This window comes from Tachyglossus aculeatus, chromosome 17 (genome assembly GCF_015852505.1).
Source record: "Tachyglossus aculeatus isolate mTacAcu1 chromosome 17, mTacAcu1.pri, whole genome shotgun sequence".
Lineage (NCBI taxonomy): Eukaryota > Metazoa > Chordata > Mammalia > Monotremata > Tachyglossidae > Tachyglossus > Tachyglossus aculeatus.
Genome location: NC_052082.1, coordinates 48,866,864 through 48,886,402, shown reverse-complemented (window position 1 = coordinate 48,886,402; position 19,539 = coordinate 48,866,864). Strand labels below are relative to the sequence as shown.

Below are 19,539 nucleotides of genomic sequence, written 5' to 3'. Positions count from 1 at the left end.
GGGCCGCCCCGGAAGTGGGACGGGCAGGGCCCACCTTTAATAATAATAATAATAATAATAATAATATATTATTATTATTATTATTATTATTCGTCTTCTCCCAACACCCACCCTCTCCCCCCGGCCCCTGACGGAGCGAAGCCCCGGCCGACTCCAGAGGCGAGAGGCGCGGCCCGACAGCCACGGCCCAGTGGATGTAATAATAATGATAATGCTGGCATTTGTTAAGCGCTTACTATGTGCAGAGCACTGTTCTAAGCGCTGGGGGGGGGACACAAGGTGATCAAGTTGTCCCACGTGGGGCTCACAGTCTTCATCCCCATTTTACAGATGAGGGAACTGAGGCTCAGAGAAGTTAAGCGACTTGCCCAAGGTCACCCAGCAGACGTGTGGCGGAGTCGGAATTCGAACCCGTAACCTCTGACTCCAAAGCCTGGGCTCTTTCCACTGAGCCACGTTGCTTCTCTTGTATATGTATATCATCATCATCAATAGTATTTATTGAGTGCTTCCTGTGTGCAGAGCACTGTACTAAGCGCTTGGGAAGTACAAGTTGGAAACATATAGAGACGGTCCCTACCCAACAGTGGGCTCACAGTCTAGAAGGGGGATGAAGACTGTGAGCCCCCCGTGGGACAACCTGATCACCCTGTGTCCTCCCCAGCGCTTAGAACAGTGCTTTGCACATAGTAAGCGCTTAACAAATGCCGTTATTATTATTATTATCATTATTCCCGGGGCCCCAGTTACCTCATCTGGAAAACGGGGATTGAGACGGTGAGCCCCACGTGGGACAGGGACTGTGTGCAACCTGATTGGCCTGTATCTACCCCAGCGCTTAGCCCAGTGCCTGGCACATAGTAAGCGCTTAACAAATGCCATTATTATTATCATTATTATTCCCGGGGCCCCAGTTACCTCATCTGGAAAACGGGGATTGAGACGGTGAGCCCCACGTGGGACAGGGACTGTGTCCAACCTGATTGGCCTGTATCTACCCCAGCGCTTAGCCCAGTGCCTGGCACATAGTAAGCGCTTAACAAATGCCGTTATTATTATTATTATCATTATTCCCGGGGCCCCAGTTACCTCATCTGTAAAACGGGGATTGAGACGTTGAGCCCCACGTGGGACAGGGACTGTGTCCAACCTGATTGGCCTGTATCTACCCCAGCGCTTCGCCCAGTGCTTAACAAATGCCATTATTATTATCATTATTCCCGGGGCCCCAGTTACCTCACCTGGAAAACGGGGATTGAGACGGTGAGCCCCACGTGGGACAGGGACTGTGTCCAACCTGATTTGCCTGTATCTTCCCCAGCGCTTAGCCCAGTGCTTAACAAATGCCATTATTATTATCATTATTCCCGGGGCCCCAGTTACCTCATCTGTAAAACGGGGATTGAGACAGTGAACCCCACGTGGGACGGGGACTGGGTCCAACCTGATTGGCCTGTATCTACCCCAGGGCTTCTCCCAGTGCTTAACAAATGCCATTATTGTGAATAATTATGATTTTTATCCACCCCAGCGCTCAGAACAGTGCTGGCACATAGTAAGCACATAGCGAATACCTTTTTTTTTAAAGAAAAAGTCACCCCCGCCGCCCCCGGGCGCAGATAGTTGGGGTGAGCCGCCCGCCCCGCGTGTCCTCCGCCCCGGCCCAGATGGTGTTGCGCGGAGCGGAGACGGAGGGCTGCGTCATCGTCTCGGCCGCCAAGGCCCAGCTGCTGCAGTGCCAGCACCACCCGGCCTGGTACGGCGACACCCTGAAGCAGAAGACCTCGTGGACCTGCCTGTTGGACGGCATGCAGTACTTTGCCACCACGGAAAGCAGCCCCAGCGAGCGCGACGCCCGGCAGCTCTGGCTGGAGGTCAGTTCCGCCCCGGCGGGGAGGCGGCCGCACGTTTCCCACCCTTCCTCTCTCCGAGGAATCACCCCTCGAACGTACACAGCTCCCTTTCCCGGCCCTCGGCGTACCTCCAGGACCCCCCTCTTCCCGCCAGCCGGGGAAGGGGAGGGATAATAATAATAATAATAATAATGGCATCCCGGCCCTCAGCGTGCCTCCAGGACCCCCCCCTTCCCGCCAGCCAGGGAAGGGGAGGGATAATAATGATAATAATGGTGTTTATTAAACGCTTACTAAGTGCAAAGCACTGTTCTGAGCGCTGGGGAGGTAACAAGGGTGATCGGGTTGTCCCACGGGGGGCTCACAGTCTTAATCCCCATTTTCCAGAGGAGGGAACTGAGGCCCAGAGAAGTGAAGTGACTTGCCCAAAGTCACACAGCTGACAGTTAGCAGGGATAATAATAATGGCGTTTATTAAGCGCTTACTATGTGCAAAGCACTGTTCTAAGCGCCGGGGAGGTAACAAGGGGGATCGGGTTGTCCCACGGGGGGCTCACAGTCTTCATCCCCATTTTCCAGAGGAGGGAACTGAGGCCCAGAGAAGTGAAGTGACTTGCCCAAAGTCACACAGCTGACAGTTGGTGGGGATAATAATAATAATAATAATGGCGTTTATTAAGCGCTTACTATGTGCAAAGCACTGTTCTAAGCGCCGGGGAGGTAACAAGGGTGATCGGGTTGTCCCACGGGGGGCTCACAGTCTTCATCCCCATTTTCCAGAGGAGGGAACTGAGGCCCAGAGAAGTGAAGTGATTTGCCCAAAGTCACACAGCTGACAGTTGGTGGGGATAATAATAATAATGGCGTTTATTAAGCGCTTACTATGTGCAAAGCACTGTTCTAAGCACCGGGGAGGTTACAAGGGTGATCGGGTTGTCCCACAGGGGGCTCACAGTCTTAATCCCCATTTTCCAGAGGAGGGAACTGAGGCCCAGAGAAGTGAAGTGACTTGCCCAAAGTCACCCAGCAGACAGGTGGCAGAGCCGGGATTAGAAACGATGACCCGACTCCCAAGCCCGTGCTCTTTCCGCGATGCTTCTCGTGCCTTGCTTGGCAGTTAGTAAACGCTTAACAAAAACCATTTATTATTATTATTATTGTTGTTATTATTATTACTATTCATCCCCCACAGGTGAAGAACATCGAGGAGCACCGACAGCGTAGCCTGGACTCGGTGCAGGAGCTGATGGAGAGCGGGCAGGCCGTGGGTGGAATGGTCAGCACCACCACAGGTCAGCACCAGGCGCCGGGGAGGAGGGGGGTCCCAGCCGACCTCCCCGGGAGACCCCGATGTCCGACTGGATGCGTAAGAGTCGCGAAGCAGGGGCTGGTGTTCATTCATTCAATCAATCGTATTTATTGAGCGCTTACTGTGTGCAGAGCACTGGACTGAGCGCTTGGGAAGTCCAAGTCGGCAACATCTAGAGACGGTCCCTACCCAGCCGCGGGCTCGCAGTCTAGAAGGGGGAGACGGACAACAAAACGTGTGGATGGGTGTCAAGTCATCAGGATAAATAGAAGTAAAGCTAGATGCACATCATTAACAAAATAAATAGACTAGTAGATGTGTACAAGTAAAATAAATAGAGGAATAAATCTTTACGAACACATAGGTGCTGTGGGGAGGGGAAGGAGGTAGGGCAGGGGGGATGGGGATGAGGAGAGGAAAAGGCCGCCCGGCTGGAGGGCTGCAAAGTAGCGGGGGCTCTAGGGCTGCAGGACTGGAGGGCTGTAGGAGAATAATAATGATGGTATTTGCTAAGCGCTCACTATGTGCCAAGCACTGTTCTAAGCGCTTCAAAGCCCTACTCTCTTCAAAGCCCTCAAAAATCTCCAGTCAACCTACGCATCAGGCAAAAACTCCTCACCCTGGGCTTCAAGGCTGTCCATCCATCCATCCCCTCGCCCCCTCCTACCTCACCTCCCTTCTCTCCTTCTCCATCCCAGCCCGCACCCTCCGCTCCTCTGCCACCATTCATCTCCTCACCGTTAGGCCTCGTTCTTGCCTGTCCCGCCGTCAACCCCCGGCCCCCGTCCTCCCCCTGGCCCGGAATGCCCTCCTCCCTCTGCCCATCCGCCAAGCTGGCTCTCTTCCTCCCTTCAAAGCCCTATTGAGAGCTCACCTCCTCCAGGAGGCCTTCCCACACTCAGCCCCCTCCTTCCTCTCCCCGTCTCCATCCCCCCTGCCCTACCTCCTTCCCTTCCCCACAGCACCTGTATATAGGTATATATGTTTGTATGTATTTATTACTCTATTTATTTTATTTGTACATATTTATTCTACTTATTTTGTTAATATGTTTTGTTCTCTGTCTCCCCCTTCTAAACTGTGAGCCCACTGTTGGGTAGGCTTCCTTCCTCTCCCCCTCGTCCCCCTCTCCACCCCCCCATCTTACCTCCTTCCCTTCCCTACAGCACCTGTATATATGTATATATGTTTGTACAGATTTATTACTCTATTTATTTATCTTGTACATATCTATTCTATTTATTTTATTTTGTTAGTATGGTTGGTTTTGTTCTCTGTCTCCCCCTTCTAGACTGTGAGCCCACTGTTGGGTAGGGACCGTCTCTATATGTTGCCAACTTGTACTTCCCAAGCGCTTAGTACAGTGCTCTGCACACAGTAAGCACTCAATAAGTACGATTGATTGATTGACCGTCTCTATATGTTGCCAACTTGTACTTCCCAAGCGCTTAGGACAGTGCTCTGCACACAGTAAGTGCTCAATAAGAAGTACGATTGATTGATTGACCGTCTCTGTATGTTGCCAACTTGTACTTCCCAAGCGCTTAGGGCAGTGCTCTGCACACAGTAAGCGCTCAATAAGTACGATTGATTGATTGACCGTCTCTATATGTTGCCAACTTGTACTTCCCAAGCGCTTAGGACAGTGCTCTGCACTCAGTAAGCGCTTAATAAGTACAATTGATTGATTGACCGTCTCTATATGTTGCCAACTTGTACTTCCCAAGCGCTTAGGACAGTGCTCTGCACACAGTAAGCGCTCAATAAGTACGATTGATTGATTGACCGTCTCTATATGTTGCCAACTTGTACTTCCCAAGCACTTAGGACAGTGCTCTGCACACAGTAAGCGCTCAATAAGTACGATTGATTGATTGACCGTCTCTATATGTTGCCAACTTGTACTTCCCAAGCGCTTAGGGCAGTGCTCTGCACACAGTAAGCGCTCAATAAGTACGATTGATTGATTGACCGTCTCTATATGTTGCCAACTTGTACTTCCCAAGCGCTTAGGGCAGTGCTCTGCACACAGTAAGCGCTCAGTAAGTACGATTGATTGATTGACCGTCTCTGTATGTTGCCAACTTGTACTTCCCAAGCACTTAGGACAGTGCTCTGCACACAGTAAGCGCTGAATAAATACGATTGAATGAATGGATGAAAAAGGGGGCTCAGTGTGGGAAGGCCTCCTGGAGGAGGTGAGCTCTCAGTAGGGCTTTGAAGGAAGGAGGAGAGCTGGTTTGGCGGATGTGCGGAGGGAGGGCGTTCCGGGTCAGGGGGAGGACGTGGGCTAGGCTGGAGAAGGAGAGAAATCAATCAATCAATTAATCAATCGTATTTATTGAGCGCTTACTGTGTGCAGAGCACTGTACTAAGCGCTTGGGAAGTACAAGTACAAGAGAAGGGAGGTGAGGTAGGAGGGGGCGAGGGGATGGAGACTACCAGGGCCGGGTTCGGACGGCGGCCCGGAGGTGAGCCAACGCCAACAACGGGGCCCCCCGGGCCTTCCTTGCCCCCCGCCCCCGTCCAGACTGGAACCAGCCAGCGGAAGTCCAGCAAGCCCAGCAGGTCCAGCGCATCATCTCCCGCTGCAGCTGTCGCATGTACTACATCAGCTACAGCCACGACATCGACCCCGAGCTGGCCACCCAGATAAAGCCCCCCGAGCTCCCGGACCACCAGGAGAAGGAGGACCTCCTGAAGAAGCAGGAGGGTGCGTCCCCCCGCCGCGGGCTCCGCCGGCCCTCGCGGTCTGGGCTTCCGAGCGGGCCTCGCCGTAGGCGGGCTGAGGGGAGGGGGTCTTCTGGGGTCGGCAGGGTGGGAGGGAAGGGGTAGCCGGTCGGGGTCTTCAGGAAGAGGGGCCTCGGACCCGGGGGGAGCCGCAACTTGGGCGGACAAGGCCCACCGCCCTGCCCTGTTATCTGCCACTGACCCCCTGTGTGACCTTGGGCAAGTCACCTAACTTCTCTGGGTCTCAGTCCCCTCATCTGTCTCCCCCCTTCTAGACTGTGAGCCCGCTGTTGGGCAGGGACCGTCTCTCTGTGTTGCCAACTTGGACTTCCCAAGCGCTTAGTACACAGGAAGCGCTCAGTAAATTACGATTGATTGAGTGATTGATCGGCAGAACGGGGAGCAGCGTGGCTCAGTGGAAAAGAGCCCGGGCTTTGGAGTCAGGGGTCGTGGGTTCCAATCCCGGCTCCGCCACTTGTCTGCTATGTGACCTTGGGCAAGTCACTTGGCTTCTTTGTGCCTCAGGTCCCTCATCTGGAAAATGGGGATTAAGACCGTGAGCCCCCCGTGGGACAACCTGATCACCTTGTAACCTCCCCGGCGCTTAGAACAGTGCTTTGCACGTAGTAGGCGCTCAATAAATGCCATTATTATTAGTAGTAGTAGTAGTAGTAGTAGTAATTCCCATTCCCCCTCCTATTTAGACCGTGAGCCGTATGTGAGACCTGATTACCCTGTATCTTCCCCAGTGCTTACTACAATGTTTGCCCCATAGTGAGTGCTTAACAAATACCACGAGTATTATAATTATTGTTATTAGAGAAGCATCCTCGCATAGTGGCTAATTCATGGGACGGTCGTGGGTTCTAATCCCAGCTCCGCCAGTTGTCTGCTATGTGACCTTGGGCAAGTCACTTGGCTTCTTTGTGCCTCAGGTCCCTCATTGGTAAAATGGGGATTAAGACCGTGAGCCCCCCATGGGACAACCTGATCACCTTGTAACCTCCCCAGCGCTTAGAACAGTGCTTTGTACGTAGTAAGCGCTTAATAAATGCCATTATTATTATTAGTAGTAGTAATTCCCATTCCCCCTCCTACTTAGACCGTGAGCCACATGTGAGACCTGATTACCCTGTATCTTCCCCAGTGCTTACTACAATGTTTGCCCCATAGTGAGTGCTTAACAAATACCACGAGTATTATAATTATTGTTATTAGAGAAGCATCCTGGCATAGTGGATAACGCATGGGACGGTCGTGGGTTCTAATCCCAGCTCCGCCAATTGTCTGCTATATGACCTTGGGCAAGTCACTTGGCTTCTTTGTGCCTCAGGTCCCTCATCTGTAAAATGGGGATTAAGACCGTGACCCCCCCATGGGACAACCTGATCACCTTGTAACCTCCCCGGCGCTTAGAACAGTGCTTTGCACGTAGTAAGCGCTTAATAAATGCCATTATTACTATTATTGATTCCCATTCCCCCTCCTACTTAGACCATGAGCCACATGTGAGACCTGATTACCCTGTATCTTCCCCAGTGCTTACTACAATCAATCAATCAATCAATCGTATTTATTGAGCGCTTACTGTGTGCAGAGCACTGTACTAAGCGCTTGGGAAGTACAAGTTGGCAACATACAGAGACAGTCCCTACCCAACAGTGGGCTCACAGTCTAAAATGTTTGCCCCATAGTGCATGCTTAACAAATACCACGAGTATTATAATTATTGTTATTAGAGAAGCATCCTGGCATAGTGGATAACACATGGGACGGTCGTGGATTCTAATCCCAGCTCCGCCAGTTGTCTGCTATGTGACCTTGGGCAAGTCACTTGGCTTCTTTGTGCCTCAAGCCCCTCATCTGTAAAATGGGGATTAAGACCGTGAGCCCCCCGTGGGGTGACCTGATCACCTTGTAACCTCCCCGGCGCTTAGAACAGTGCTTTGCACATAGTAAGCGCTTAATAAATGCCATTATTACTATTATTAATTCCCATTCCCCCTCCTACTTAGACCGTGAGCCACATGTGAGACCTGATTACCCTGTATCTTCCCCAGTGCTTACTACAATCAATCAATCAATCAATCGTATTTATTGAGCGCTTACTGTGTGCAGAGCACTGTACTAAGCGCTTGGGAAGTACAAGTTGGCAACATACAGAGACAGTCCCTACCCAACAGTGGGCTCACAGTCTAAAATATTTGCCCCATAGTGCATGCTTAACAAATACCACGAGTATTATAATTATTGTTATTAGAGAAGCATCCTGGCATAGTGGCTAATTCATGGGACGGTCGTGGGTTCTAATCCCAGCTCCGCCAGTTGTCTGCTATGTGACCTTGGGCAAGTCACTTGGCTTCTTTGTGCCTCAGGTCCCTCATTGGTAAAATGGGGATTAAGACCGTGAGCCCCCCATGGGACAACCTGATCACCTTGTAACCTCCCCAGCGCTTAGAACAGTGCTTTGTACGTAGTAAGCGCTTAATAAATGCCATTATTATTATTAGTAGTAGTAATTCCCATTCCCCCTCCTACTTAGACCGTGAGCCACATGTGAGACCTGATTACCCTGTATCTTCCCCAGTGCTTACTACAATGTTTGCCCCATAGTGAGTGCTTAACAGATACCACGAGTATTATAATTATTGTTATTAGAGATGCATCCTGGCATAGTGGATAACGCATGGGACAGTCGTGGGTTCCAGTCCCAGCTCCACCAGTTGTCTGCTATGTGACCTTGGGCAAGTCACTTGACTTGTTTGTGCCTCAAGTCCCTCATCTGTAAAATGGGGATTAAGACCGTGAGCCCCCCGTGGGACAACCTGATCACCTTGTAACCTACCCGGCGCTTAGAACAGTGCTTTGCACGTAGTAAGCGCTTAATAAATGCCATTATTACTATTAGTAATTCCCATTCCCCCTCCTACTTAGACCGTGAGCCACATGCGAGACCTGATTACCCTGTATCTTCCCCAGTGCTTACTACAATCAATCAATCAATTGTATTCATTGAGCGCTTACTGTGTGCAGAGCACTGTACTAAGCGCTTGGGAAGTACAAGTTGGCAACATATAGAGACAGTCCCTACCCAACAGTGGGCTCACAGTCTAAAAGTCACAGTCTGCAATGTTTGCCCATAGTGAGTGCTTAACAAATACCACGAGCATTATAATTATTCTTATTAGAGAAGCATCCTGGCATAGTGGGTAACGCATGGGATGGTCCTGGGTTCCAATCCCAGCTCCGCCAGTTGTCTGCTATGTGACCTTGGGCAAGTCACTTGGCTTCTTTGTGCCTCAAGCCCCCCATCTGTAAAACGGGGACCGAGACGGCGAGCCCCGTGTGGGACGGGGACCGTGTCCACCTCAACTCGCTCGGATCCACCCCAGCGCTCAGTACAGTGGCCGGCACGCGGTGGTGGGCGCTTAACGAATACGGTAATGGTGACGATGGCGATGATGATCCCAGGGGCCGTGGACACGTTCACCCTCATCCACCACGAACTGGAAATCTCCACCAACCCTGCCCAGTATGCCATGATCCTGGACATTGTCAACAACTTGCTGCTGCACGTGGAGCCCAAGCGCAAGGTGAGGGCAAGCTGGGGGGAGCGAGTCGTCCATCCCACTGTCCGGCGCCCGGGCCCTAAGCCCGCGCTTTCCCTCTTTCTGTCAGGAAGCCCCTCGGAAAAGCGCGAGACCTCCAGTGCTTTGCACATAGTAAGCGCTTAACAAATGCCATCATCATTATTATTATTATTATTAATGTGGGAGGCTGGAATGAATGAACGAATGAATGACGGCATTTGTTAAGCGCTTACTATGTGCCCAGCGCTGTTCCAAGCGCTGGGGAGGATACAAGGTGATGGAGAAGCAGCGTGGCTCGGTGGAAAGAGCCCGGGCTCTGGAGTCAGAGCTCATGGGTTCGAATCCCGGCTCCGGCAACGTGTCTGCTGTGTGACCTTGGGCAAGTCACTTCGATTCTCGGAGCCTCAGTTCCCTCATCTGTCAAATGGGGACGATGGCTGTGAGCCCCACGCGGGACAGCCTGATCACCTTGTATCCCCCCAGCGCTTAGAAGAGTGCTTTGCACGTAGTAAGCGCTTAACAAATGCCATTATTATGAGAAGCAGCGTGGCTCAGTGGAAAGAGCCTGGGCTTTGGAGTCGGAGGTCGTGGGTTCGAATCCCGGCTCTGCCACGTGACTGCTGTGTGACCTTAGGCAAGTCACTTAACTTCTCTGAGCCTCAGTTCCCTCATCTGTAAGATGGGGATTAAAACTGTGAGCCCCACGTGGGACAACTTGATCACCTTGTAGCCCCTCCCTGCGCTTAGAACAGTGCTTTGCCCATAGTAAGCACTTAACAAATGCCATTATTATTATTATTATTATAGTTATTATTATCGGGTTGTCCCAAGTGGAATGTTGGTTAGCGTTAGAGGGCAGGGAACATGTCTACCAACTCCGTGGCACTGGACTCAGTGCAGAAAAGCAGCGTGGCTCAATGGAAAGAGCCTGGGCTTTGGAGTCATTCATTCATTCATTCAATCGTATTTATTGAGCACTTACTGTGTGCAGAGCCCTGGACTAAGCGCTTGGGAAGTACAAGTTGGCGACATATAGAGGCGGTCCCTACCCCACAGTGGGCTCACAGTCTAGAAGGGGGAGACAGAGAACAAAACAAAACATATTAACAGAATAAAATAAATAGAATAAATATGTACAAGTAAAATAAATCAATAGAGTAATAAATCCGTACAAACATATATCCATATATACAGGTGCTGTGGGGAGGGGAAGGAGGTAAGGCGGGGGGGATGGAGAGGGGGAGAGGAAGGAGGGGGCTCAGTCTGGGAAGGCCTCCAGAGACCAGCTCAGCCTCACTCATTCATTCATTCAATCGTATTTATCGAGCGCCTACTGTGCGCAGAGCACTGGACTAAGCGCTTGGGAAGTCCAAGTCGGCGACATATAGAGGCGGTCCCTACCCCACAGTGGGCTCACAGTCTAGAAGGGGGAGACAGAGAACAAAACAAAACATATTAACAGAATAAAATAAATAGAATAAATATGTACAAGTAAAATCAATAAATAGAGTAATAAATCCATACAAACTTATATCCATATATACAGGTGCTGTGGGGAGGGGAAGGAGGGGCTCAGTCTGGGAAGGCCTCCAGAGACCAGCTCAGCCTCACTCATTCATTCATTCATTCATTCAATTGTATTTATCGAGCGCCTACTGTGCGCAGAGCACTGGACTAATCGATCAATCAATTGTTTTTATTGAGCGCTTACTGTGTGCAGAGCACTGTACTAAGTGCTTGGGAAGTCCAAGTTGGCAACATCTAGAGACAGTCCCTACCCAACAGTGGGCTCACAGTCTGAAAAGGGGGAGACAGAGAACAAAGCCAAAACATACAGACAAAATAAAATAAATAGAATAGATATGTACAAGTTAAATAAATAGAGTAATAAATCTGTACAAACATATATACAGGTGCTGTGGGGAAAGGAAGGAGGTAAGATGGGATGGAGAGGGGGATGAGGGGGAGAGGAAGGAAGGGGCTTAGTGGCGCTTGGGAAGTCCAAGTTGGCGACATATAGAGGCGGTCCCTACCCAACAGTGGGCTCACAGTCTAAAAAGGGGGAGACAGAGAACAAAACCAAAATATACAGACAAAATAAAATAAATAGAATAGATATGTACAAGTAAAATAAATAAATAGAGTAATAAATATGTACAAAAATATATAAAGGTGCTGTGGGGAAGGGAAGGAGGTAAGACGGGATGGAGAGGGGGATGAGGGGGAGAGGAAGGAAGGGGCTTAGTGGCGCTTGGGAAGTCCAAGTTGGCGACATATAGAGGCGGTCCCTACCCCACAGTGGGCTCACGGTCTAGAAACTAGATGTGGCCGGGCTCACTGCCGCCGATCTCCCCCCGACCGTCCCCGCAGGAGCACAGCGAGAAGAAGCAGCGGGTGCGTTTCCAGCTGGAGATCTCCAGCAACCCCGAGGAGCAACGCAGCAGCATCCTGCACTTGCAGGAAGCCGTGAGGCAGCACGTGGCTCAGATCCGGCAGCTGGAGAAGCAGATGTACTCCATCATGAAGGTGAGCGCCCCGAGGGAGGGGAGGCCCTGGAGGCGGGGGCGGGGGGGACCCCGGCGTCCCCGGGGGCGCTCAGCCTCTTCCCCCCCCTTCTCCCAGTCTCTGCAGGACGACAGCAAGAACGAGAACCTGCTCGACCTGAACCAGAAACTGCAGATGCAGCTGAGCCGGGAGAAGGCCGACCTGCAGCTGGAGAGCGAGGAGCTCAACATCCTCATCAGGTCCTCTTGGCGCTTTCCCCCTGCCCACTTTCCTAGAACAGTGCTTTGCACATAGTAAGCGCTCAATAAATACGATTGATTGATTGATTGATTCAAAGCCCTACTGAGCGCTCACCTCCTCCAAGAGGCCTTCCCACACTGAGCCCCCTTTTTCCCCTCCTCCTCCCCATCGACCAGCCGCTCACGAAAGATCACTCAATCAATCAATCGTATTTATTGAGCGCTTACTGCGAGCAGAGCACTATACTAAGCGCTTGGGAAGTACAAGTTGGCAACATATAGAGACGGTCCCTACCCAACAGTGGGCTCACAGTCTAGAAGGGGGAGACAGAGAACAAAACCAAACATATTAACAAAATAACCAGAGGTGATCGGGTACTCTCCCAAGTGCTGCGCAAGGATGACACACAAATTTTTGAAGCGTTCCATATTTTCCGCCAAGCTGGCTCTCTTCCTCCCTTCAAAGCCCTACTGAGAGCTCACCTCCTCCAGGAGGCCTTCCCACGCTGAGCCCCCTCCTTCCTCTCCCCCTCCCCCCCCTCTCCATCCGTATATATGTTTGTACGTATTTATTACTCTATTTATTGATTTATTTTACTTGTACATATCTATTTGATCTATTTGATTCTGTTAATATGTTTTGTTTTGTTGTCCGTCTCCCCCTTCTAGACTGTGAGCCCACTGTTGGGTAGGGACCGTCTCTATGTGCTGCCAAATTGTACTTCCCAAGCGCTTAGTACAGTGCTCTGCACACAGTAAGCGCTCAATAAATACGATTGAATGAATGAATGAATTTATTACTCTATTTTACTTGTACATATTTATGCGATCTATTTTATTCTGTTAATATGTTTTGTTTTGTTCTCTGCCCCCGCTTCTAGACTGTGAGCCCGCTGTTGGGTAGAGACCATCTCTAGATGTTGCCAACTTGTACTTCCCAAGCGCTTAGTACAGTGCTCTGCACACAGTAAGCGCTCAATAAATACGATTGAATGAATGAATGAATCCCCCCCGCCCTACCTCCTTCCCCTCCCCACAGCACCTGGATATATATTTGTCCAGATTTATTGCTCTGTTTATTTTACTTGTCCATATTTACTATTCCATTTATTTCGCTAATGATGTGCATTTAGCTTTCATTCCGTTTGTTCTGATGACTTGACACCTGTCCACATGTTTCGTTGTCCGTCTCCCCCTTCTAATCAATCAATCAATTGTATTTATTGAGCGCTTACTGTGTGCAGAGCACTGGACTAAGCGCTTGGGAAGTCCAAGTTGGCAACATAGAGAGACAGTCCCTACCCAACAGTGGGCTCACAGTCTAAAAGGGGGAGACAGAGAACAAAACCAAACATACTAACAAAATAAAATAAATAGAATAGATATGTGCAAGCAAAATAAATAGAGTAATAAATATGTACAAACATATATACAGGTGCTGTGGGGAAGGGAAGGAGGTAAGATGAGGGGGATGGAGAGGGGGATGAGAGGGAGAGGAAGGAAGGGGCTCAGTCTGGGAAGGCCTCCTTCTAGACTGCGAGCCCGCTGTTGGGTGTGAGCCCACTGTTGGGTAGGGACCGTCTCTAGATGTTGCCAACTTGTACTTCCCAAGCGCTTAGTACAGTGCTCTGCACACAGTAAGCGCCCAATAAATACGATTGATGATGATGATGATGATGACGACCGTCCCTAGACGTTGCCGACTTGGACTTGCCAAGCGCTTAGTCCAGTGCCCTGCACCCAGTAAGCGCTCAGTAAATACAGTTGAGTGAACGAACTCCCTCCCCGCAGGTGTTTTAAGGACTTCCAGTTGCAGAGAGCCAACAAGATGGAGCTGAGGAAGCAGCAGGAGGACGTGAGCGTGGCCCGCCGCACCGAGTTCTACTTCGCCCAGGCCCGCTGGCGCCTCACCGAAGAGGACGGGCAGCTGGGCATTGCCGAGCTGGAGCTCCAACGCTTCCTCTACAGCAAGGTGCCCGGTTCCAATCAAGCGATCAATCAATCAGTTGTATTTATTGAGCGCTTACTGTGTGCAGAGCACTGTACTAAGGGGAAGGAAGGAGGGAGGAGAGCCCGGGGGGCACCTGGTGGGCCCCGAGAACGGGCTGAACCCGACTTCCCGTCGTTGCAGGTGAATAAATCCGACGATACGGCAGAGCACCTCCTCGAGCTGGGCTGGTTCACCATGAATAACCTCCTGCCCAACGCCGTCTACAAGGCAAGTGGCTCCTCCTTGCTCTCCCGCCCCCCACCTTCCCCGAGTGGGCCCCTCCTCATAATAATAATGGCGTTTGTTAAGCGCTCACTATGTGCTTCTAGACTGTGAGCCCACTGTTGGATAGGGACTGTCTCTATATGTTGCCAACTTGTACTTTCCAAGCGTTTAGTCCAGTGCTCTGCACACAGCGCTCGGTAAATATGATTGATTCAATAAATCAATCAATCAATCCTATTTATTGAGCGCTTACTGTGTGCAGAGCACTGGACTAAGCGCTTGGAAAGTACAAGTTGGCAACATCTAGAGACGGTCCCTACCCAACAGTGGGCTCACAGTCTAAAAGGGGGAGACAGAGAACAAAACCAAACATACTAACAAAATAAAATAAATAGAATAGATATGTACAATTAAAATAAATAAATAAATAAATAGAGTAATAAATCTGTACAAACATATATACATATATACAGGTGCTGTGGGGAAGGAAAGGAGGTAAGATGGAGGGGATGGAGAGGGGGACGAGGGGGAGAGGAAGGAAGGGGCTCAGTGTGGGAAGGCCTCCTGGAGGAGGTGAGCTCTCAGTAGGGCCTTGAAGGGAGGAAGAGAGCGAGCTTGGCAGATGGGCAGAGGGAGGGCATTCCAGGCCCCGGGGATGATGTGGGCCGGGGGTCGATGGCGGGACAGGCGAGAACAAGGCCCGGTGAGGAGATTAGAGGCGGAGGAGCAGAGGGTGCGGGCTGGGCTGGAGAAGGAGAGAAGGGAGGTGAGGTAGGAGGGGTCGAGGTGATGGATGGACAGCCTTGAAGCCCAGGGTGAGGAGTTTTTGCCTGATGCGCAGATTGATTGGTAGCCACTGGAGATTTTTGAGGAGGGGAGTAACACGCCCAGAGCGTTTCTGGACAAAGACAATCCGGGCAGCAGCATGAAGTATGGACTGAAGTGGAGAGAGACACGAGGATGGGAGATCAGAGAGAAGGCTGATGCAGTAGTCCAGACGGGATAGGATGAGAGCTTGAATGAGCAGGGTAGCGGTAGCATTCAATAAATATGAATGAATTTCATTCATTCAGTCGTATTTATTGAGTGCTTACCGTGTGCAGAGCACCGGATGAAGCGTTTGGGAAGTCCAAGTTGGCAACATCGAGAGGCCAACAGCGGGCTCACGGTCTAGAAGGGGGAGACAGGCAACAAAACAAAACACATTTAACAAAATAAAATAAATAGAAGAAATATGTACAAGTAAAATAAATATAGAGTAATAAATATTCATTCATTTATTCAATCGTATTTATTGAGCGCTTACTGCGTGCGGAGCACCGGACTAAGCACTTGGGAAGTCCAAGTTGGCAACATAGACGGTCCCTACCCAACAGCGGGCTCACGGTCTAGAAGGGGGAGACAGGCAACAAAACAAAACACATTTAACAAAATAAAATAAATAGAAGAAATATGTACAAGTAAAATAAATATAGAGTAATATTCATTCATTCATTCAGTTGTATTTATTGAGCGCTTACTGCGTGCGGAGCACCGGACTTAGCGCTTGGGAAGTACAAGTTGGCAGCATAGAGAGGCCAACAGCGGGCTCACGGTCTAGAAGGGGGAGACAGACAACAAAACCAAACACATTAACAAAATAAAATAAATAGAAGAAATATGTACAAGTAAAATAAATATAGAGTAATAAACAGTCAGTCATTCATTCATTCAATCGTATTTATTGAGTGCTTACTGCGTGCAGAGCACCGGACTAGGCGCTTGGGAAGTCCAAGTTGGCAACATCGAGAGGCCAACAGCGGGCTTACGGTCTAGAAGGGGGAGACAGACAACAAAACCAAAAACATTAACAAAATACAATAAATAGAAGAAATATGTACAAGTAAAATAAATATAGAGTAATAAACAGTCATTCATTCATTCAGTCGTATTTATTAAGTGCTTACTGTGTGCAGAGCACCGGGAAGTCCAAGTTGGCAACGTCGAGAGGCCAACAGCGGGCTCACGGCCTAGAAGGGGGAGACAGACAACAAAACCAAACATGTTAACTAAATAAATAGAATAAATATGTACAAATAAAATAAATAGAGTAATAAATACGTACATGCTCCTGGATGATTCAGGAGCAGAGAAGCGCGGGGGGCGGTTTTGAGCCAGGTTCAGAGGTGGCCGGGCCCGGGCTTGGGGAGATGAGGGCGTCTCCTCCGGCCAACGGTTGGGTGATGGCTGGACTGGCCCCGGGGGCCCAGTGGGCCCGTGACCTCTGACCCCTGCACTCTGCCAGGTCGTGCTGCGGCCACAGAGCGCCTGCCAGTCCGGACGCCAGCTGGCCCTGCGCATCTTCAGCAAAGTCCGGCCCCCCGTTGGGGGCATCTCCGTCAAGGAGCATTTCGAGGTGAGCCTAGTTGTAATAATAATAATAATAATGGCATTTATTAAGCGCTTACTACGTACAAAGCACTGTTCTCAGTGCTGAGGTTGATAATAACAATAATGATGGCATTTGTTAAGCGCTTACTATGTGCAAAGCACTGTTCTAAGCGCTGGGGAGGTTACAAGGTGATCAGGTTGTCCCACGGGGGGCTCACAGTCTTAATCCCCATTTTAAAGATGAGGAAACTCAGACACAATAACAATAATAATGATGGTATTTGTTAAGCGCTTACTATGTGCAAAGCACTGTTCTAAGCACTGGGGAGGTTACAAGGTGATCGGGTTGTCCCACGAGGGGCTCACAGTCTTAATCCCCATTTTACAGATGAGGGAACTTAGACACAGTAATAATAATAATAATAATAATAATGGCATTTATTAAGTGCTTATTATGTGCCAAGCACTGTTCTCAGTGCTGAGGTAGATAATAACAATAATGATGGCATTTGTTAAGCGCTTACTATGTGCAAAGCACTGTTCTAAGCGCTGGGGAGGTTACAAGGTGATCAGGTTGTCCCACGGGGGGCTCACAGTCTTCATCCCCATTTTACAGATGAGGTAACTCGGACACAATAATAATAATAATAATGGCATTTATTAAGCGCTTACTATGTACAAAGCACTGTTCTCAGCGCTGAGGTAGATAATAATAATGATGGCATTTCTTAAGCGCTTACTATGTGCAAAGCACTGTTCTAAGCGCTGGGGAGGTTACAAGGTGATCAGGTTGTCCCACGGGGGGCTCACAGTCTTCATCCCCGTTCTACAGATGAGGTAACTCGGACACAATAATAATAATAATAATGGCATTTATTAAGCGCTTACTACGTACAAAGCACTGTTCTCAGTGCTGAGGTAGATAATAATAATAATGATGGCATTTATTAAGCGCTTACTATGTGCAAAGCGCTGTTCTAAGCACTGGGAGGTTACAAGGTGATCAGGTTGTCCCACGGGGGGCTCACAGCCTTAATCCCCATTTTACAGATGAGGGAACTCAGACACTATAATAATAATAATGGCATTTATTAAGCACTTACTATGTGCCAAGCACTGTTCTAAGCGCTGAGGTAGATAATAATAATAATGATGGCATTTATTAAGCGATCACTATGTGCAGAGCACTGTTCTAAGCACTGGGGCAGATACAAGGTGATCAGGTTGTCCCACGGGGGGCTCACAGTCTTCATCCCCATTTTACAGATGAGGTCACTGAGGCCCAGAGAAGTGAAGTGACTTGCCCAAAGTCACACAGCAGACAGCTGGCAGAGCCGGGATTTGAACCTGTGCCCTCTGACTCCAAAGCACGCTGCTGTATGTGTTAAGCACTTACTATGTGCAAAGCACTGTTCTGAGCGCTGGGGAGGTTACAAGGGAAGCAGCGTGGCTCAGTGGAAAGAGCCCGGGCTTTCGAGTCAGAGGTCATGGGTTCAAACCCCAGCTCCGCCACTTGTCTGCCGTGTGACCTTGGGCAGGTCACTTAACTTCTCTGTGCCTCAGTTCCCTCATCTGTAAAATGGAGATTAAGACTGTGAGCCCCGTGTGGGACAACCTGATTCCTTTGTATCTCCCCCAGCGCTTAGAACAGTGCTTGGCACAGAGTAAGCGCTTAACAAATACCGCCATTATTATTACTATTATTACAAGGTGATCAGGTTGTCCCATGGTGGGGGGCTCACAGTTTCAATCCCCATTTTCCAGATGAGGGAACTGAGGCCCAGAGAGGTGAAGTGACCTGCCCAAAGTCACCCAGCTGACGGTCGGGCGGGGAAGTCGGGGGGCCGCCCGGGGCCCGCCTGAAAGCCGGTTCGGCCGCTGTCCCCCTTGCAGGTGAACGTGGTGCCCCTCACCATCCAGCTGACGCACCAGTTCTTCCACAGGATGATGGGCTTCTTCTTCCCCGGCCGCAGCGTGGAGGACGACGAAGTCGGCGACGAAGAGGACAAGTCCAAGTTGGTGACCACGGGTGAGGGCCCCCGGGGGCCGGGCGGGAGGGCGGCCCGGCCCGGGACGGGGGGCGGCGGGTGCGAATCACCGGCCGGTCGGCTGTCTTTGCAGGGATGCCGGTGGTGAAGCCGCGGCAGCCGACGGCGGCGGAAGATGCGGTGTCGCTGGGGCCCGGGAAGGGAGCGGCCCAGGGCCTGAACCGCGCCTCTGGGGTCAGGAGGTCGTTCCGGAAAGCGCCCGAGGTAAGCCGCCGTTGGCCGCATTCAGTCATTCAGTCGTATTTATTGAGCGCTTCCTGTGTGCAGAGCACCGGACTAAGCGCTTGGGAAGTCCAAGTTGGCAACATCTAGAGACGGTCCCTACCCTACAGCGGGCTCATTCATTCATTCATTCAATCGTATTTGTTGAGCGCTTCCTGTGTGCAGAGCACTGCACTAAGCGCTTGGGAAGTCCAAGTTGGCAACGTAGAGAGACGGTCCCTACCCAACAGCGGGCTCATTCATTCATTCATTCATTCAATCGTATTTGCTGAGCGCTTCCTGTGTGCAGAGCACTGTACTAAGCGCTTGGGAAGTCCAAGTTGGCAACATCGAGAGACGGTCCCTACCCAACAGCGGGCTCATTCATTCATTAATAAATGCCATCATCATCATCATCATCATCATTCATTCAATCATATTTGCTGAGTGCTTCCTGTGTGCAGAGCACTGGACTAAGT

General features: G+C 50.3%; 1 protein-coding gene across 5 annotated transcripts in view; it reads left to right on the top strand.

The window, feature by feature from the left end:
- KIAA0100 (KIAA0100 ortholog) overlaps positions 1-19,539 on the top strand; it is a 61,656-nt gene that overhangs the window by 37,490 nt on the left and 4,627 nt on the right. For 4 of the 5 annotated variants that reach the window (XM_038759038.1, XM_038759037.1, XM_038759040.1 and 1 more), the window contains 11 exons: positions 1,668-1,874; positions 3,046-3,145; positions 5,693-5,875; positions 9,364-9,485; positions 11,853-12,008; positions 12,105-12,226; positions 14,018-14,198; positions 14,358-14,444; positions 16,726-16,836; positions 18,705-18,840; positions 18,933-19,063. In XM_038759038.1, coding sequence (XP_038614966.1) covers positions 1,668-1,874; positions 3,046-3,145; positions 5,693-5,875; positions 9,364-9,485; positions 11,853-12,008; positions 12,105-12,226; positions 14,018-14,198; positions 14,358-14,444; positions 16,726-16,836; positions 18,705-18,840; positions 18,933-19,063 — 1,536 coding nt within the window. The remainder of the gene's footprint in view (positions 1-1,667; positions 1,875-3,045; positions 3,146-5,692; positions 5,876-9,363; positions 9,486-11,852; positions 12,009-12,104; positions 12,227-14,017; positions 14,199-14,357; positions 14,445-16,725; positions 16,837-18,704; positions 18,841-18,932; positions 19,064-19,539) is intronic. The other variant, XM_038759039.1, reaches the window with a different exon arrangement.